This window comes from Populus alba, chromosome 12, assembly GCF_005239225.2.
Source record: "Populus alba chromosome 12, ASM523922v2, whole genome shotgun sequence".
Classification (NCBI taxonomy): domain Eukaryota; kingdom Viridiplantae; phylum Streptophyta; class Magnoliopsida; order Malpighiales; family Salicaceae; genus Populus; species Populus alba.
The window spans coordinates 12,261,798-12,283,344 of NC_133295.1; the positions used below are offsets into that span (position 1 = coordinate 12,261,798).

Below are 21,547 nucleotides of genomic sequence, written 5' to 3' on the forward strand. Positions count from 1 at the left end.
AAAATAATTAGTTTAAATTTAATATAGTTTAAAATCAATCTTGGTTTAGTTAAAATTTAATTTATTTTTTTTTAAAAAAAAAATCAAATGAAATGATGTTAACTGTTGTTGGATTAACCTGAATTACCCATCCAATATATGACTCGGGTTTTAAATCTAACAAGTTTAATAAAATTGATATATTGTAGTAATTTATTGTTTAAAGATTTTTATATGATTTTGTGAATAATTTTAAATTTAAAAATTATAAATTAATTCTTAAATTTTGTAAAGACATGATTGGAGTGTATTATTGTGTTTATTACTATGATAGTATTTACAAATATATTAATATAATTTTTTTTATAATTTTTTATTCTTCATTAAAAAAAGCAATTAAGTTATAGAAAAGAGCAGTAGCTCCTTTTGATTTTCTTTTTCTTTTTCTTTTTCTTTTTTTTAACAAAAACTGTGAAATTTAAAAATGTTTATTAGGGAAAGAATGAAAACATCCCTGAGTCCAGGAATTTGTGGGCTGTTGAGCCCAATATGTAATCTGTGTGGGCTATGAGTAGCCCGTGAAAAAACAATAGTTATCCAATTAGTCTGGCCTCGAGTTATTTAAAGGTTGATTTTGTTAAATTTGTATGACCAGTTAAAACCTAGATGAGATATAATCAGTATTTTTTATAATTTTTCTCTACAATAACATAAATTTTTTTAATAAAAATTATTTAAAATAATATTTAGTTAAATTTTTTTTTTATTTTAAATAGATCATCTATAATCCATTAATTCAAGATTGTTTCATCTGTGTGTTTGGAATGTAGTTATGGTTATTTTTTAAGGTATTTTTTTTTTAAAAATATATTAAAATAATTTTTTTTTTATTTTATAAAAATTATTTTTTATATCAGTATATCAAAATGATATAAAAATACTAAAAAAATATATTAATTTTAAATAAAAATAAATAAATACAAGTTAAATGTGTTCCAAACAGCTCATAAATCTTGAACTAAGGGACCGTTTGGTAGTGCGTCGAAACAGCGTTTCGTCAAATTTCAAATTTTTTTTTTTTTTTTTGCTAAAATTGAGTTCGGTTTGTACTTTTTGGATCGTTTTGATGTGCTGATGTCAAAAATGATTTTTAAAAAATAAAAAAACATCATTAGCATGTATGTCAGCACGAAAAGCTATTTGAAAAGTAACCACTACCAAACACGCTCTAAGTCACGAAACAAGCAGGGTATTATAACTACGGAAAAATCTACGTAGTCCATGGTCACGGACCTTACAAGACAAGAGCCCATCCCAGTAACAGCCTTGCCATGAGATAAGGATTGAGGCTCCGTGAGCTGGGCAGGTGACATATAATTTAATATATTAATAACATGACACTCAGAACAGTAACAACAGTTAAGAGAGCGGAGTGGCGCAGCGGAAGCGTGGTGGGCCCATAACCCACAGGTCCCAGGATCGAAACCTGGCTCCGCTACTTTTGTTTTGGATAATCTCAGAGCTGGGTGGATTATTTATGCAAGTCCTCAACGTTCCCTGTGACACATGGACCCTGTTCGAGCCTACGGTTGAGCCAATTGCCACCCGCCACGTATAATAACAGGCTCCTGGGAGGATAAATGCTGCTGTGTGTGAGATTGAGGACTTGAGGGTAAGGTTTCTCCTGGAATGTAGAAACCTTGGCTGCTTTCGATGACCATTATCCTTCAATTTTATCGAGGGCTCCAGATTCTCCTGGAAAATTATAACAAGATATTCCACACAAAATCCATGACCATACGTATAAAAGTGCTATAATTATGAGAAATATAATTTAATTGATTAGATTTTAATTGATTATACCCTAAATTTATTTTTAGAAATTATTAATTTAAGTTTTACAAACCTCATAATTACTAGAAATTTACATAGTCATTAATTAAGATACATACAAATTAGTCTGGATATTCATATTAATTAAAAAAATAATCTAGTTATGAATGAAATATATGTATTTAATTATTTGGTTTGATAAAAATATCCACAAGTTTTTATTATTCATAACATTCACTTGTAATTAAAATCCAAAAAAATGATAAAATTATATCAAAATTTCATAAATTATAAAATTTTTAATTTTTTTGGGCTTAATTTTTTTTTAGTTTTCAAATTATTTTGATGTGTTGATATCAAAAATAATTTTTTAAAAATAAAAATAATTTTATTTTAATATATTTTTAAATAAAAAAATTTAAAAAAACAACAACCATTATATTTTTAAATTTCACACGTATCAATATTTCAAGCACAAAAAATTCTTTTCACCGCACTCTCCGATCATGGGTTAAACAATGACAATATGTACATGTTAATGGTTTTATAAGGTAAGAATTCATACCTATCATTGAAATAAAATCTAAAATTTGATAAAAAGGACAAAAAATACTAACATATTTTATAATATATTGTAATCGATTTGCAACTGTTAGAAATCCAGGTTTAATTGATGGATTATTCATTTTTTTTAGAAAAAAAATTATGAAAATAAAAAAAGATATTTCATTAATATTCATAAATTATGTTTATTAAACTCAATTTGATTTCATAGATTAATCTCGAATTTTACCATTCTCGGTTTAGCTTGAATTAAATTTTAAAATAATGTTTATATAATTAACTCAACAACCTATTAGATGAATATACAACTCAATTGTTAAGACATGATTTAAATTTTTAATTTTTTTTTAAAATAAGATTGTGTAAATGTTTTTAATGTATAATATGAGCTTAAGTCAAATTATAAGCTGGAAAGAATTTAATAATTAATTTTTATTTTAGTATAAATATATGAATTAGCTTATATATATATCTCTGGATTAATTTTACAAATTCTTAAATTAACAATTATAAAAATTAATAATTATAAAAATTTATAAAACTTAAATTAATAACAAAATAAATTTAAAATTTAACTATTTAAACTATAGCACGGGAAGAAATCTATTGCTTTCACGTGGAAAAATAAAAAAACAAGATACCGCGTGTACATGGCAGACAATAACAGAGCAACAGAGACATGTGGTTTTATGAGGCAAGTTGTGGTTTCCGGAAAAGTACAACACAAATTTTCAACCAGCCAGAAAGTTCTGGTTAATTAAGGAAAGCACTGACTCACAAAAAAAAAAGGGCAAGAGAAAGATATAATTGCAGGTGTTCAAAAGAGAGAAAGGAACCCATTGGATTGATTAAGAGAGATAGAGAGAGGAGGAGATACATGTAGAAACAAGAGGAACTTCAAAGGGAAAAGAAGAGACTCCAATGAGAAGAAAAAGGAAGATTTAACACCAATAAAGAATTGGGTTTTTGTTTGTTTGCTTTGTTGCTTGATTGACTGTCAGAGAATTTGATGCTCGTGGGTTTGATCAGTTGATGAATTTTTAAGTAAGTTACTATAATCATGGACTTTTTTTGTTTGCTGGTTATATATATTGATTTTTGGATTGGAGTTTTGATTATTAGCTTTTGTAGTTGCAATACCAAGTGTTAAAGTTGTGATCTTTTCATAGTTTTGGTTTGCTTTTCTTTGTTTGGTTGGTTGCCTGGAAAATGAATGGAGGTGAAAAATGGAATTAAGAATCGGGCATTAAGCTTCTTGTTTTTCTGGTTGCGAAGTAGAAAATGAATTTCACATGGACTCGATCATTTATGAGTGAAATCGAATCCTTTTGATGTTTTGAAGTTTATTTGTATCATTCTGTTCGGTTATTCTGGTCTTTTTGAGCAATTTGCAGATGTTCATGTCTTGCTTCTGTGTTATCTCGGACCTTAATAGTTTTATAGAGCTAATGTACTTTTACATGTTATTCCAGGGATTGATTGTTTTCGATTATGTTGGATATCTGTTTTTTTTTTTTGTTTTTCCACACAATCTAATGGAAGGATTGCAGTTGAAATGGAGTTGCTTTTGGTGACAGGGAGCAGCCGTGAACTTGTGATGGTCATAAAAGTCAAAGTTGCTTCTTTGATACATGAGAAGTTGCACCCATGAAGGTTTGATGTTCTTTAACGCCACTGGTAGGGTTGAAGGACTTGCATTGCATTGGTTTGAGCAATGATACATCCTTCGTTTCAGTGTTTATTTATGTGTGTGTTCAGAAGAGTGAGGAATACTAGAATAGGGTACGGTGGACATTAGACTCAGCCTTAAGGATGGGCTTGCCTCAGTTCTCCTCCAGCAGCATTGCTGAGGAAGTTGCCACATCTTTGAGCACAATTGTGCAAACTTCGCCTCAAATTGTTGGTGTGAGCAGTTGTGATTTGAGTGGGATGCATGGAGGAAACCTTGGACATCGAAGGCAGATAGAAATGCCCTGCACTTCTTTTACAGATTTGCAGAAGAAAACCAATGTAGAGAATAAGGATGGTTTGTTAAGTTGTAAAAGTGGACAGAATGTCCAGACTCCTGTTCCTAGGATCATTGGTTTTGAATCAAAGGGATTGAATTCTCATGTTGGTGTATTTAATGGAAACCAAACTGTCTCTTCTGTAGTTACTATCAGGAGTAATGCATTTGAGTCCAGTGGGTCAGACAAGAAGCGGTTATTATCTCCTCTTAGTGGGATGCTTCACCCTGATCAATTTAACGGTGCTTCCCTAGACATTGGAGATGGTATTTGTAAGAATAATCTTTGGGGTGGTAAGGACAATTACAAGGTTTCTATGTCACAAGAACATAAGAAGGCTCATATTGGAAATTCCAGTTATTTAAACTGGTCTGCATCTTGTCTTCCAGAATGGAAGAATTCACCTGATGATACTTATACGGAAAACTCCCTTTTCTTTTTTGATGGCCCTGTGCTTGAGACAGAGCTCAAGCCTCCTGATCAGTTTTTTTATCCACATGGACTTAATTATTTTGAAGAAACAATGAAGGTAAAGCATCAAATCAGCGCTATTGCACTTCCCTTAATAAAAGCAGCACCACCTCCCTTGTCATTGTCTCCTCTTGGTCCAAAACTCTCTGAAGGAATAAAATCTCCAGGAGCAGGCAGCAATATCACCAAAGAGCTTGATGATGATTATCTAGCCTTCACGAATATAGAACAGTCACTTAATGGAACAGTCTCTAGCATTTTATCTTCCCGGAAGGATGGGGGTTTTAAAATGCTAGATGAATCATTAGATAATTTTGATAATTTAGGCACAAAATTTGATGTTTTCACTCCTGAGATTACCAGTGGCATTGGACAGCCTTGGTGTGAGGATTCAAATCTTGGTCCCCTAAATGTCAGATCATGTAGAAGTTTTACTGGAGTGCCTGTTAGAAGGTCTTTAGTTGGTTCGTTTGAGGAGTCTTTGTTATCTGGGCGTTTATCATCTGGTAAAGTTAGTCAGGTTAGCATCTCGAACCTTATGCTAGAAGGTTCTTTTTGTTCATTTGATTCAGATAAGGTTTTCTATCAGAGTAAATTTTAACTTTTGACTCCCTATTATTTTTAATGTTCAGAGAATTGATGGGTTCCTTGCTGTTCTAAATATCACTGGAGGAAATTTCTCTCCGAAGACACAAAAACTTCCTTTTACAGTAACTAGCATGGATGGAAATAACTACTTACTCTACTATGCATCGATAGATCTAGCGGGGAATGTGCAAGCAAACAAGTATAGTGACCAAACTATGAGAAGGAGCCTTAGCATTGATGATTCGCGATCCGAAAGAAGCAGGCTACGGATACCGATGAAAGGGCGAATACAGTTGGTAACTTATCCTTCTTTCTTGCAAGTTTGTATGTTTATCTAATTTGAACTCCAACTTTATTCTTTCTACAAAGAACAATGTTTCTTTTATTTATGTTTATCATGAATGAGTTTTGTGCCTTTGCCATATGATGGCAATCTGCCCAAAAATATTCCTATAATAAATTAGGTGGTGTAATACAGGTCTACATATCCTGGTTTTAAGTAGGATCTGAGAGGATAAAGAAAATGATATAATTATATTTGAGAGTAAGATCATATTTCTGGTGAGACTGCTGAGATGATGTCACTGCATTCATACTTCAGTTGTCTTGTCACCAAAATAGAATTTGGGTATGGTGCTAACACTTCTGAACTTTGTCGCATGATTGGCAGAAGCGTTTCTTATGTGCATGTATATGTCTGTCAGTTCTTTAGCCAAAGAGACGACACTTACAGACTGAAATGGTTTTTGGCAGGTTCTCAGCAATCCAGAAAAGACACCTCTTCACACTTTCTTTTGTAGTTATGATTTAAGTGACATGCCAGCTGGTACCAAGGTAACTGAGGATAAAACATACATGGTTATAAGATTGGTTTTGGATTAAGGTATCACTGAGAGATGGATAATTAACTTCGTAAATTTGATTCATAAACACTCATGTTACGATGTGTTCTCCTACTACATGAGCTGATTGTATGATGTTATTATGCTTGTATGATGTGATGCTCTCCACAAATCTGTTTGTGTGATGATAAAGACCTGAAATCCTTGCTTGAGGTGAATTTCTTACCTGCTGCGCTATCCTGGTAATCTGCTGATCATTTAGAATGCATATAAAATAATATAATCTGAAAATTTATATCATGATTCCCCCCTGCCTATTAACATTGGTTGGGATGTTCTTATGAAAATGATGCATAAAGCAATTGATGATTAACTCAGCACCGAGTTCCATTTCTATAGTCATTCTGCACAAACTATTAGTGTCTTACATTGTTTAATTCATTTGACCACAGTTCATTGAAATTCTCAAAGTGACTCTTTTCCTCCTTTCCCCTTTGCTTCTATGCATTTCTTAATAGACATGTCTGCGCCAAAAGGTCACCCTATCCTCATCAGCTCCAGCTTCTTTGTCTGTGATTGGAAGAAACAGAGATTCTGACCTGGAAATTGATGCAAAGCCATCTGCAGTCCCAAAGACTAGTCATTCTTTACCTCATGGACGAGATGCTACCAATTCAAATCAACTTGAAACTGTATATAATACAAAATTCCCTGACCATAGTAGATTCAGTAACAGTGAATGTAAAATAACTGGTCTGGAGGGTTGCAGCCCTCCAAATACATCTCATTTGTGCATAAGCAAATCTGTAAATAGTCCTTCAAAGGTCAATGAGAACACCACTGGAGCTGGTGTTCTACGTTATGCTCTTCAGCTCCAATTTATGTGTCCGCTTCCCAAGAAAAGTTCGAGGTCACTCCAGAGGTGCAAATCTGATCCTTCCTCTGTACCAGCAGCAAACAAGATGGACATTGAGAGTGATCGACGCTTCTACTTATATAGCAATATGAGGGTAGTCTTCCCCCAGCGCCATTCTGATTCAGATGAGGGCAAGGTATAATTTGTCGGGGTTTTTGGTTGTCCTTTAATGAGTAAAAATCTTCTTCCTGTGAAATGCATGTTGTGATCTGTTTATTGTTTGTTGTCTTGAATGATACTTATGGTGGGTAAGCGTTCACGGGCATGCATTTTAGTTTCATGATCTTGTTGCACCATATGATTCAACCGTGCTGTTTTGGCTATCCCAATCCTTTTCTCCTAGCTAATTGAAATACTTAGACAAATTTTTTTAACAAAACGATAGGCATTGTTGTGATAGCATCCTAGCAATAAGCAAATACCTTAGGACTCAGTGATCCATGTATGTATCTATGGTTTTGGCATATGCGTCATTCTTTTTCCTTTTTAATTGGTATGAGTGATCGATTAATAAAGGTGAGATTCGAACCTGAGATCTCTCACCTGCCCTTGCCTTTGCAAGAATACCATTGAGGTACAAACACATTGCTGCATATGCTTCATTCTTGTGCTAAAATCATAAGAGCAATCAGATTATTTCACTTGTGGTTCTGTCTAACAAGGCATTCTATTTCACATGGCAGCTAAAGGTGGAATACGATCATCCGTCGGATCCAAAGTACTTTGACATTTAAAATGCCATGTAGGTTATCTTCTCTAATGTTAATGTTCATAAAATTCTTGTACATTTATTGTCATTCTCTGATGGGGCGGTGAGCCCTTTTTATTTGTACAGAATTGTCATTTTCCTGATAATAAAATTATTTAACTTGATGATTATCATGTCAGTGGGGTTTTGTTTGCCCGTTCTTCTCCTTCTCCACGGCAGAGTAGGGGTGAAAATATTGTCGTGAACGGACAGATATTGTTTCATCCAAGACAAGGTTAAAAATGTTCTACACCGAATGTTTCATCCAAACCTTTACCAGGGGCCAGCATCCTATAAATGGATGACAGATAAACACTTCAACTAAGTAGTGGTTATGGTCCAAACCTCTATTTGGAGGAATTCTATCAAAGGGAAAGGGGTTTTTGCCTATACGGCTATACCCCATTGTTATCTTGGCAGAAGGTGCATCATTCTCGGTTAAATTTGGTACTCCTTAGTGCACAGAGTATTTGGCAAATTAGAGTGTTTATTCCAAAATACAAGGCGTAAATGCATGCTATCTGCTAAATTATAATGATAACCAATTACCAAATCAAGACAGCCTCGTAAATCACTAACATTTCCTAGTAAAACATAATAATTAGATGAGGAAGGGAATTGGTTAAAAGAGTCCAGCAAGCAATAATGACCAAAACAAGGAACAAGAGCAGCTATAATTAGGCATAATTCAGAGGAATTCAGTATTCAACAGTGTTTGTGTCTGGACTGCACATGAATCTTCGAAGATGTTTTTGTGGGGACAGGGTTACATTAACCGCAGGCCAGATTTTCTTTTGGTCCCTACTGTACCACCCTGGCATTTTTCAGTTAAATTGATAATTTTCAGAGAAGGCTAAATCCAAACAGTGGCAGCAGACATCCATTTTAGTGTTTTCCTATCGTAACATGTACTGCTGCGTTGCAGTAATCGCTTTTTATACATTGTTGTAGTGATGGGCCAACTGGTGGAAATTAATGGAGCTGCGATGAGAACTGTGTGATCAATGGCCTTTTTTTCTTTTTTCTGTTTTCTGTATAGGCGTTATCCATTTCAATTTCTGTTTTTAATATAAACGGGGAGAGAAAGATATATATAACACTAAATTTATTTTTAAAAATAAATTTATATTTTTCTCAAAAGATTGGAAAATATACGTCTTCTTCTATTCTATTCAGAAACACTGAACTGGTGACTCTTTTTTTCCTCCACTGCTTCTTTCTACTTAGAAAAAGAAGCATGTAACATCCTGTATCCTTTTCTACTGTCAAAATAAAACTGGACTGTTCATTTGTAACTAGAATTACAGTGGCCGAGGAGATTATATTGCCTATATTGGACTTTGGCAGCTTCTTTACAAACTACTTATTTGAGTGGGCAGAAATCAATTCTATGAACACCCATTAACATCAGTACTCAAGGCATCACAACCACTAAAATCTGCTCTGAAGGTTGTGAAATATGAAAAAGTAAATCTTCCCAGTTCGTAAATTTCTCCTCGTCAAGATCCATCTTCTAAATTCCATAAATATATAAAAACCAGTTGTTGTGATTGGTTATTGGCCATTAATTTTTGTAGACCTTTTTCAACAAAGTATGCATTGGATCGCTTTCTCAGCTTCCACATCTACTAACATTGTGTTTAAATTTACCAGAAGGAAATTGGAATACCTTTAGTGCTGATTTTTCTATGTAAATAATGACAGGTTGTAATTTGGAAAGCAACTTTATTTCGTGTTACGTCCTCATCAAATGCTGTAAAAGTCATGTCGGCTGAATAATTCAGTTATGTACCTTAAAAAGGTGGCCATGCATGCATGCGTATCTGTACTAATTTTCTAGCTAATCATTGAAGAAAGTGTTGTCTCAAAAGGGCTGGCGATTCTGAACCCCTTTTTGATAACAAGGAGACGATGTATTATTCTTTTATTTTTAATAAATTCACATCATGATAATATTTTTTTTATTAAATTTTTTTTATATACTTTTGATGATATTTTATTTAAAAAATATTCTAGTAAAACAAAGGCTAAAAAAAGGAAGTGTATTAACAATATAAGAAGTTCAAATTATTTTTTATATTTATTGTGGTTGTTTTTTATTTCTATCAAATAAAGGACATAGAAAAAAGAGGCTGCATGTTTTTTTTGTTTTTGAAAAAAAAGATTAATAAGAAAATAAGAAGTTATATCAACAAGTTATTTTATTTCAATTGAATCTAAATTATTACTTTTCTTAAATAAAAATATTTTTTGACATGTAATTAAATAAAATAAATAAATAGCTTTTTTAAGACTGACTTGATCGTATAAATTAATCTTTTTTAGTTTTTTAATTTAGTCTTTTGTTAATCTTAATAAATTTTTTAAATATTTATTTGTGTATGTAATTCTTGATTTATTTAATTAATTACTTGATTTTTTTAGTTTATAATTAAGATTTTTCTTAAAGTTAAAAAACATATTGACATTAACTTTTGACATGACTGGTACGGTAAAATTAGCTAGTTTTAAACCCCCCCCCCCCCCAAATTACCCAGAATGTCCTCTAATTTAACGATGGTAACACATTGTTTCCTCGTATTTCATAAATTACAACACGTCATGTACACTTTGTAACATAATATTTCAAAACCTTAACACATGATCACATCTAACGTAAGTTTGCATTCTAAGATAACGATGAAATTATTACAATTATATCATTCATAATATTTTAGAACATTTTTAATGCCAATAATGTCCTTTTTCTTATGATCATGCCCTTCCCTTTCTCTTCCCCTCCCTTCCCCTCTTTCCCATTTGCCCCTCCTTCTTCCTCATACACCACCAGCCTCAGAAACAGCCGTCCTTCTCACTCCAACCACCACCAAATTATACTTGTAAATACCAAATTTGCCACTTCCATGCACACAAATACAAAAAAAAAAACAGAGTCAAGTGCAAGACAACTTTCTAGACTTTTGCATCATGGGTTTTTTCCCCTAATTAATTACTAAATGGGATTTCTTCCTGTTTCAGGTGGTCGTGATCAATGAAATCTTTTCTTTTGAAAAAAGCCTTTCCTAATTAATCAGTAATTAATAATGGAGAATGCATCATAAATACGAGTGCCAAGGATCTATGCCTAGATCACCACAAGTTTAAATATATAGACGAGCTCCATGCACCGAGGTTTTTTTATATGTCGATTTAAACTCTAAATTGGTGGTGGGTTTCGATCACTAGTTCTTTAGGTCTTAGGGTTTTATTTGTATTTAGTTAAAATGGTGATAATAAAGAAAAGAAAGAAAAAGTTTTCTTGACATAGATAAGCAACTATATACAAACGAAAAATAATGGGGCAGTCATAAAATGAACTGTAACTTCCAAAACTGTGACATCCAAGATCTGGAAATGAATTTGCATGACATGGCTAAAGCTAAGAGATCAAATGCCCTTTGCGTATCAATCTCCTTTTGCTTGTACTGTTTTCCGTTTGCAAGATTGACGATGGATATTTAAAGACTCGAAGCCATCTTTATCTCAAGTATATGGAAACTTAGCACATATTTGATCAATTCCACTGGAAGATTGAAATAATTTCTGTTTTTAGCCATATGAGACAATGATTTTGATGATACGAAGGCTTGGAAGGAGAGAGGGAGAATCAAAGTAATCTTACCTTGTATGGACATCCACGTTGATTCAAGGTTACTTGTATGTATTGCCTTGAACTCCTAAAATCATCTCCTTCGTAAGAAAAACTTGTCTTTTCTTTAGCCCTAACGTTCTCTATAACTAAATATACATATAAAAGTTGTCTTAGATATTAGAGGCTATCCTAACCCATAAAAAAAGAGCCTTTTTAAAAAAAAAACATGCGCAAACTATAGCATTGTCATGGAGGTTCATGCAGCATTGATTAATGTTGTTTGCATCTTTTATTGAAAAAAATTTCTGTTCAACAGCATCAAGACTATCAGTGACAGCATTCAATTTCCCACATGGACACATGAAATGAAAATATTATTAATATTCGCATTTTCCTTCTTTTTTTCAAGTAGAAAAATGGTTTCTTCTCTCTTTTTGGTGTCCACTACTTAACTTGGTCTAAAATCAATCCGAATGTTGAGCCTAATTCTGATCCCTGATCATGATACATTTCAACATTTTCTAAAAATTCCAAGGATTTGGCAAAAAATCTTTACATTGTGTGTTGTGGATTAAAAAGACCCCACTCGTTTCTGCTATTGAACAGATCACTAACGTCATCGTTGTCATTAATTTCCTTGAAAGATTCCTCGACTTTCTCTTCTATAAATAGCTCCCATATCCTTACAATCTTTTCCTCCCTATCCTTTCTTGTTTAATTTGCTTCCCCTGCATATCTCCCCTGTTTCTGTACTCTGTCTTTGCTTTTGTGTTTTGCCCTTTTTTTAGCTACTTCCTCGGTGAAAGATTTGGAAAGGAAATATGGCAGACATTGAGACCAAGTTCTCCCAAAACCAGCCTTTGAAAACTCAAAAAAAATTCATTGGAGCCCAAATCTTCCTCAGAATTGTGGTAATTGCTGCCTCATTTGCTTCAACATGGCTTATGCTCACCAACAAGCAAACCATCGACATTGGAGGATTTGTACTGGACGCAAATTATAGCTACTCTCCAGAATTCAAGTATGATGAACTAAGAAATCTTTTAAGCTTTTCTTTTTTTTCTTTTTGCTATATATTTTCTTTGAAAAGTAAAGGACTTAAAAATCCTTTATTTTGCAGGTTTCTTTCTTACGCAAACATTGTTGTTGGTGCCTTCTCTTTCCTGTCTTTATTGTTTCTTGTTCTTGTTGGTCGTCGAAGCTCCAATCCTACCTACTATTTCATCTTATTCCTTCATGATTTGGTATAGTTTGTTTTCTAGCACTCTTTTGTACCATCCTGTATAGCGGTATAATATTCATTTTCATTTGATGTTTTCTTTGTGGTTTTGTTGGTAATTAACAGGCTCTGATGTCTTTGGTCCTTGGTGGATGTGCTGCTGCGACTGTAATAGGTTCCTTGGGGAAGTATGGGAATAGCCACACTGGTTGGATGCAAATCTGTGATCACTTTGGAAAATTCTGTAAGAGAGCAACAACTTCTGTGACTTTCTCTTACCTCTCCTTGGTTTGCTTGTTGATTCTTACCATCACCTCTGCAAGCAAATCCAGGCAAATTCAAGTTTAGAAATTAAGTGTTTGCAGCTGAATTGTCAGAAATAGAATGTGTAGACGGAAAATTATGCAGTAGAGGAGCAACTTCTGTTACTTTGTCTTATTTGTCATTGGTTTGCTTGCTGATGCTTACCACCACATCTGCTAGCAAATCTAGGCAAATTCAGGTTTAGAAACTGGAAAAAATGCAGTTTATTTGTCAGAAATAAAGTGTGAATTAAAAAGGGTTCCAATGAGTAAACGTGTAGCTACTCCAAACGTTCTAATGAATGCTTTAATCTATTAAAAGATTACATTTCTCCCAGCCTCTCTACTTTTCTTCTCTTTGCCTCTTTTCCTGCTTAGAAAAGGGGAGAATCAAATTCAGCAGTAGATAGTATTTTTCTTCTTCGTTGTTTCCATCTGTGTAAAATGAATCAAGCATTACAGAAATGGTTCAACAAACAGAATGTTCCCTGATATCAAGCCCCCACTGTTATCAATTCCATCTGTGTAACCAGGCTAGCTGAAGCACGCAAATTTGGATACCAATGGATCTTGATTCTTGAGGTCATTGGTGGCAGCTCTTTTTATCCACAAAGCAGTTAATACCAGTCTTGAGAAGACCATAATTTCTGGGAAGTTCTCAGCAACCTCATGAGGACAAATGTAAACAGGCAAGAGGAGGGACTAAATCTATTAACGTAGGCCAAAACATAGAATTGTTTGCATGTAGCAATATTCGGATTGAGCTAGAAATGGGTTGTGTGTTAATGACCTTAATCTTACAAGGCCAACGCCATGAGTCCGCTTTCTAATATAATTAAGTCTTAATATATACATTTGAATAGCAAATGGTGCTGGGAAATCTGCTCAGACAGTTGCTCTCCCACATGAGCATACATGGGAGTTCCACATGCACGTGTGGGAATTGGACACGTGAAAGCGAGATCCTCATCTGCCACAAACTGGATTTTGATTGGAGGAGCACTTCTCGAACGTTTGCAGTAGCGGCTATATATGCTGTCTTGATATGAAGTGTGCGGAATTGTTGAGAGAGAAGAGGTGAAATGAGGTGTAGGGGAGGCATATCGGCAACTAACATGTGAAGTTTTGTCGAGACAAGCAACAGCCAAACCAAGATAACCCTTATCTCTTTATATTTATATGAACATAAGGAAAACAAAAATAAATAGACAAAAAAATAGTTACTAAGGTATTAACAGAAACATTAAAGAATTTGAGGATGTTTCATTGTTCTTGTGCACAGTTAAGAACAATGAAACTCTTTTTTTTACCTGATAGTGTGTGAAGACTAGGGATCTTCGATGACAAACTCTTTTTTTTTCCTTTTCCTTCCTATTTTCTCTCTCATCTCCTTGGTTTATATGCATAACTTGTTAAACTCTTCCATTTGCATTTATATTTTTTCTTGATGGTAAAAAGAAAAATGCTAATAATATCCGCACTTTTTTTTTTTTTTTGAACATAATACCCTTGATCAGCTAACCTGCCATCTCTCAAAAACCCTTCTTTTAAGGGGTGGACTCTATCCTCCTTGGTTCAAGACTGATAACCCAATTGCTTAACCTTCCACTTTGATATGTCAGCAAAAAGACGCTGCAGTCTATGGACCCTTTCCCCTGTTCCTTTCCTCGAGCAGAGAAGTATATGAACAGTTTGCATTCAGAAACGGATTCAATAAGGAACAAAACAGGTATAAAAAAACGATCACACTGCAACGGAGATAAAGCTGAAAAGGGTTTCTGCATTTTCTCCATCAAAACCAGGAGATTCTAAAGAAGGAGGCTGAAACCATGCAATGGCTCGCTCGAAAGTGCAAATAAATCTTGGTAGGTCCTCAGACCTTACCTTTTAAGGTGACTGCCGACACAAAGTGCAATGGGCATAGCATAGAACAAACACACATGGTCAAGAACAAACGCACATGGCTTAGACCCACTACTGTATGGAAATCGTCCAGCCAACATCCATCAAACTACTTAAACTAGACTAACATATTTGGAACTATCTCCATCACTGAATATCATCCATAAAGAAAATCATTTTGGGACCCTGTGGCACTCCGGGGTGGCCAAAAGAAGGTGCTTAACCATTCAAGTTAATATCGACACTAGTGCCAGGAGTCAAGTCCGATCCTAGAATAGATGCAGTGCCATATCCACATACATCATTAAACAGATCTATATCAAACTCCTGGGTGCTCTTAAATTTGTTCTGACAAAAAACTAATGCTTGATCCAAATGGTAGAAGTTTTATGAATTATGGAACCCAACAAAACACTAGCCAAATTAACCTGCCTGGAAGAGAACAGATATTATATGAAAAATCCCTTATAAAACAAGGAACTTGATAACAAGCTTCGATTAAGAAAACCCTGGGCTACTCACAAGCAGCAGAAAACGGATATTATATGAAAAATGCGGTCTATTCTCAACAGGTTCTGACTCTAAAAGGTGCTGAGTTGCAATACAACTTAACTCTGACTTAATTATTATTTGCATTTAGCTGTTACGAGGAATCAACATTTTCAACGAGTACTGTGTAGCAGAAGTATGATCTCAAACACATTACAAACTGTTATTCAGTTTCGGATACAGAACATAAACTCCAGTGTAGTTAGGTCAAACAAACCACAATCTCCTCACTGCAAAGAAGAGGTTTTCCACTAGAAACTAAGCTAAAAGTTGTTTACTCCTAAAGCAACTTAACAATCATATGAACAAAAAGAAAAGGAAAAAAATGCAAACACGAAACAAGAGTAAGAGTAAACACAAAAATGTACATATGGATTAACGAGCCATCTTCGTTCAAGTTTGAAGCACCAATGGTAAAATTATATCCATGCTAGGGCCTGGCAAAGACACCCCAAATCTTACCCCGGCCAAGCCCATTCAAGAGCTTCTTAGATCCTTCAACATTCATATCCACAAGTTTCTTCAAGTGCACGCTAGCACCAGCAGCAATCATTTGCTTCCTACACTTCTTAGAATGTACAAGTGAGGCCAATATAGAAACAGGGTACTTCTTATCCAAATTCTGTATCGAAGTATCCAATAGCTGAACTGTGCTGACTATCCCTCCCTCGGACTTTCTGAAAATTCTCCTATTACCAGCATACAACACAAGCAATGACAAAGCTTTTGCTGCTGCTTCCTTCTCTTCCACAGCCTTACCATCCAACATTTTAATCAACGGACCAATGCACCCTAATTCTCCCATTTCTTTCCTTGTTTTAGTGTTACAACTAAGCTCAGACGCAGCTCTAGCAGCTGCAATTCTCACACCCGAGACACCAAGATTCAACACCGCCACAAGCCTAACAATAAACCCATCAGAAACAAGCCCTTCAGCAATAGCTTGGCTAGAAGCCAACTCCCTTAACAACTCAACAGCAACTTCAGGACTCCTAATCGGAGGACATGAATCCCAGTAATTCCTCAAACACTCAATAACCCCTTCCTTGACAATCAAAAGCTTCAAATTTTCATCATCCTTAACCAAATTGCATAAACAACCAATAGCATTTTCTTGAGCTAATGCGGTCCCAGAAGCTGCAAGCCCAATGAGAACAAAAACAGCATTTTCTTCTATAAAATTCTCTCTGATCTCCTCAAACACAGCCAAGTTCCTCAAAACCCCACTTGCAAGACCCTGTGAACTAGGTGTTCCAGCTTGACAAATCTCTAATAATGAACAAATCCCACCTCTAGATCCTATTGCCCTTGCATTCTCTCTCGAAAAGCTTAAAGTTTGAAGTGCAATACAAGCTTTTTCTTTCGCGAACCCACTTCCTGATTCGAGAATCCTAATCAACTGATTCAAAAGCAACAACCCTTCTGCTATCAAAACATGTTTACTGCTATCCACCATTGAAATTATTGAAATTGCAGCTACAGTTTTCTCTTTAATATCAAGACAACTGTTACAATCAAGTAATCTAACAAGAACAGGCACAATACCTTGTGCAACAGCAATCATTACATTCTTATCATCCTCCTGAATCAAACTCAAAACTGAGTCCATAGCCAAGTTCTTAGACTCAGGGCTCCCTATTTGCAGCCGAGTTATCAAATTCCTTGACTCAGCTCTAACAAGCTCTCTTTTTGAACCAGACCCAGATACTATTCCATCTTGAAGAACCCCACTTTTGATCAAAATCTCACAATCTTTCACATTTTGATTCAACTTGGCTAAAATCGAATCAATATCACTTTGAGTTTTAAGCTTCCCTTCCGTCAAGTTTGTATCTTGACACTTTTCAGCTGAGAGGATAGCATCGGTTAGAGTTTGTGAAATAGAGTGAAGGAGATCGAGAGAGAGTGGGTTAGCGAGTGAAGTTTGGAACTCGGAAAAATCAGTGAGTTCAGTTTGGAGATCAGCTAGTTTGGATTTTATTAAACCCCATTTGCCTTTGAAAGATTGTATTAACGGGATATGGTGGTTTAAAAGGGAGTGTATAAGGTCGTTCGAGAGAGTTATTGGGTCGTTCTCTGGTATTTTCATGGTGGGATTTTTGCAGGCTTTTTTGGTGAGTTGATGGAAGAAATGTAGAGAAAAAGAGAAAGATAGGGTTTTTACCTTTTTTGGCTGATCTTTAGAGGCGATAGAGAGAGAGAAGACAGGCTATTTTTTAGAGTCCGGAGAGAAAGAAGAGAGAAAGAAGAGGGGGATTGTAGCAGGTGGCCGTGGTCGTAGTGGCGGCTAGGAAGCAGTGTTGTGTAACGACGGAGCAAAGAGAGCGTGGGAAGAGGAGAAATACTAGTACATGTGTTGGTACTGGGAACGGTGAGGTTTGATATTTAGAATTTTAGATGCGGGTTTCAAAGAGTGGCCACCACTCGCTTCTATAGGCTATGCTACCATCTTAGTAAGATTTTAGTAAATATGTAATCTTATTTTTTACTATCATGTTTAGTTTCCTTTAAATTTTGCAATTTAAAATGTTGTTGGGATATTATACCATTTTTAAATTCTGTATTTTGAGTATGATTGGTTCATTGTAAAATTTTATTTTGAAAATATATGACTCCATTAAATGTCAATCCCAAGTAAAAATGATTATGTTGTGAGTTAATGTGGAAAAAAAACTTTTTAGACTGATTTTATTTGTACTTCACTAAAATATTAAAGTGAAAAAAATATTATTTTAGCAATAAGTTTTAGATTGTATGATTGGTGTCTATATTGAACATTAAATAAAGGTGATTCAAAATCATAGTTGATGAAACTACAAAATTTTAATTATCGTGTGTTTTGGTGAAAAAAATTACATGTTTATATTTTGATTATTTTGAGAGTAAATTGAGACTTGATTTATTCTTCAAGTAATTTTAAATATATTTTATTTATATAGATTTGATGGATATTATATTTTTTAAAAATTAATTTCTAGTCTAAGTTTTTTTTTTTTAATGTCCAAAGATAGGGTAATAACTTGTTGATAGGTGGGCAGAGCTTGCGGTCATACTCAACATACTTAGGTTTGACATAATATCAAGCCACATGACATCAATTTGACTTGCTTCCATACCCATTGTCATTGGACATTGCTACGAGTCGAGTTTAGACAAATATGAATTTGGTTAATTGTCAGACCAAACTTTCTTGGATTCAATCACGCACTAAATCTAAGTGGACATAAATTTGGCAAGCTGTTATACTCAATTTTCTTGGATTCAGTTATGTATTGAGCTCAGGTGGACATAGAAGCTTTACAATGTATTAAACACGAAGGGATAACAGTTTGAAGATCTTTTTATAAGCCTCGTGTTAGGCCATAAATTAAGTTTTGTTTGTTTATTCTTATAATTTTTAATACAAAATGTTAATGTCAGGGATATTCATCTCTTTGCACCTATAGATATATAAAAGTCATACAAGAGTTTACTATATTTTCTATCGTCATTAATATTGTGTAAGAGATATTTGTTCCTCATTAATATTGTGCAATAAATATTTATCCTTTATTAATGCTATCAGAAAGAAATAACTCTTTCGCTCCAGCAAAATAACGAGGTTCAATGGCTTTAAATATCCCCTAAACCACTCAAGTAAAGGATTCATGATTTTTATTCTCTTCTGCATATATATTTTAATAGTATATTTCTCTAAAGTATTATTGTATTTTTCTTTTTCTCTACAAAGATACTTGCACAAGCATTTGTGGGTCCCCTAACCCACCACAAGGGACTTTACACATATACTAGTCATAAGCTACCTTGACTTACTGAGCACCATGAATTAAATTGTTATAATTAAGAGATTAACTGATTATCTATCATATAAGCTTTATTTTTCAAGTTACTTGGATTTTTTAGGATATTGTTAATATATAAGTCCCCCAACTCATTATAGGAGATCTTATATAGATATTAGCCATCAGTTATCTTAACTTACCATGCACTAGTTATCAGCTGCTTCAATCAAGAAGAATTGATCAAATTATTAGAATTAAAAGATTAATTGATTATCTAACATACACACACACACACACATATATATATATATATATATATATATATATATATATTATTTTTTAAGTTATTTGGATTTTTTAGGATATTATAAAGATTTCATATATTTATATTAATAAATGCTTTCAACCGATGATTCTAAGACCTGGAACTCAATAAATTAATACAGTAAACTTTCTTAACTATTCAATTTATTCATAGAAGATAATTACATATCAAGATACACTTAAGCATATTATTATAGCTTAATATACGGTAAAGACTTTAAATTTTAAGTCTTGGTAACCTAACAATCCTAGTAGAAACACTAAAATATTATGATATAATTTTTAAAAATAAAAAAATACATTTGAATTAAGGTATTATACATTTTTTGATATAAAATATATTTTATTTGCATTTTAAAATAATTTATTTTGTACAAATAAAAAAATAAATTTTATTATATCTTCTTAACAATCAGAAACGATATACTTGGATTGTTTTCATTCAAAATGATAAATCAACAGGAATTTGAAGGATAAAAGATAAACTAAATACGAGTATTATTTTCCAGAGCAAAAAGGTTGGAATTTTCTATTTTATTTTAATGGTTAACAAGTGCTCTGCAAAACTTATCTATAAGTGAAAAAATATCCTTTAAATTTTAGAAAGAAACCTACAACTTCACATAAATAACAAAAACAAAAACATTATAACCGATCATAGAAATAAATAAATACCCATCATTTTGAATAAATAACCTTTTATAATTAAGTAAATTTTAAGAATATCTTAACAAAAGACCACGAAAAACTTTTTTTTATTTAATTATTAAATAAATGATTCAGTGGTAAAAATTTAGGATTAAAATATTTATTTTTTTATGATTTCAAATTTAAGTCCTGTAATTACTAATATAATAGTCACTAAAAATTTATATGATCATTAACTTTAAAATTTATATAATTAATTAAAATACATACAAACTGGTCTGAACACTATTAATAAAAATCTTAACATTTGAAATTGAATTCTCTAATTTAAAAAATGATTTTGGTTGGAAGGAGAAAAAAAAAACACGAACGGACACGTTTCGTAGAGAGCGTGAGTAAAGAGAGAGAGCAGTTAGAAGAATCGGGAATTGAGCCGGAAGTCAGTGTTTTCAGAAGATCAGAATCAATGGCTGAGATTTAATAATAAGAAGACATAAACAGTCCTATGGGCCCACCTCCTTTTCAACTCAATTACACGGTCTCCTTTTACAACATAAATTTAGTAATGAGTAATGACAGCTTTGACAACGAAAGTTCCACGTCTACTCTGCCCTTTTCTTAAACTCACAGCCTTTCTCCTGGGCGCTACAGGTCTCCTGGCTGATTATTGCAATTTTATTGGTCTGTGAGGGAGGCAATTGCTGCCTTCCCAGTGCGTTTAGTTTAGGTTTCTCATTCCTGGCCTCATTGGTCAAACGTCAGCTGTAACTAAATTTGCGTGTCAACCTCCAAGTCAATATTAATAATAGGACGTATCTGCCCTTTAATAGTTGAGCAATTTACCGTTGAATTTTTCAGCGGGAAGGAATAAACGCGCGAGCAGTTGAGTTAATGAGCTTTGTCCCAGTATTTGTGACAGTTTGATTTTGATGTAATTATTGTCTTCACGCTGTCTTTATTGGAATGCAGGCACTGTTTAGCGGGTGGTTGAGACATTTTTCTTGTTTTTAACCGTGTTGTTTTAAAAAATATTATTTTAATATATTTTAAAATAAAAATCATTTTAAAAGTAAAATCTATCACATTTGTAAACAGGACTTTCATCCTATAAGATTAATGTTAAACATTTAAAAATATGGTAAGAAAAAATTAAAAAATATACATAATGGATAATAAAAAAAGATTTCTAAGAAAAAATTAAAAATAAAGTTACTTTAGGCAAAATTAAAGGAAATTATAAAAA

General features: G+C 33.5%; 3 protein-coding genes and 1 non-coding gene across 6 annotated transcripts; 3 read left to right on the forward strand and 1 right to left on the reverse strand.

The window, feature by feature from the left end:
• Positions 1 to 1,405: 1,405 nt before the first annotated feature.
• TRNAM-CAU (transfer RNA methionine (anticodon CAU)) lies at positions 1,406 to 1,477 on the forward strand. Its single transcript has one exon. It is a non-coding gene; the product is annotated as a tRNA-Met (tRNA).
• A 1,552-nt stretch (positions 1,478 to 3,029) lies between these two features.
• LOC118044634 (uncharacterized) lies at positions 3,030 to 8,078 on the forward strand. Of its 3 annotated transcripts, none has more exons than XM_035053039.2 (6): positions 3,030 to 3,420; positions 3,849 to 5,373; positions 5,486 to 5,737; positions 6,195 to 6,275; positions 6,802 to 7,335; positions 7,883 to 8,078. In XM_035053039.2, exons 2-6 carry the CDS (start codon positions 4,189 to 4,191, stop codon positions 7,931 to 7,933), a joined length of 2,103 nt encoding a protein of 700 aa, XP_034908930.1. In that variant the 5' UTR covers positions 3,030 to 3,420; positions 3,849 to 4,188; the 3' UTR covers positions 7,934 to 8,078. The 3 variants fall into 3 exon arrangements, with proteins under 3 accessions (XP_034908930.1, XP_073259835.1, XP_034908929.1); XM_073403734.1 differs by having other exon boundaries at positions 3,927 to 5,373; XM_035053038.2 differs by having other exon boundaries at positions 3,954 to 5,373.
• Positions 8,079 to 12,141: 4,063 nt separating this feature from the next.
• Positions 12,142 to 13,433, forward strand: LOC118044632 (CASP-like protein 1F2). The gene is made up of 3 exons (XM_035053036.2): positions 12,142 to 12,599; positions 12,699 to 12,822; positions 12,924 to 13,433. The coding sequence occupies exons 1-3, from the start codon at positions 12,400 to 12,402 to the stop codon at positions 13,143 to 13,145; spliced, it is 546 nt and encodes a 181-aa protein (XP_034908927.1). The 5' UTR covers positions 12,142 to 12,399; the 3' UTR covers positions 13,146 to 13,433.
• Positions 13,434 to 15,689: 2,256 nt separating this feature from the next.
• LOC118044631 (uncharacterized) lies at positions 15,690 to 17,941 on the reverse strand. Its single transcript, XM_035053034.2, has one exon. The coding sequence runs from the start codon at positions 17,637 to 17,639 to the stop codon at positions 15,981 to 15,983; it is 1,659 nt and encodes a 552-aa protein (XP_034908925.1). The 5' UTR covers positions 17,640 to 17,941; the 3' UTR covers positions 15,690 to 15,980.
• Between the last annotated feature and the right edge of the window lie 3,606 nt (positions 17,942 to 21,547).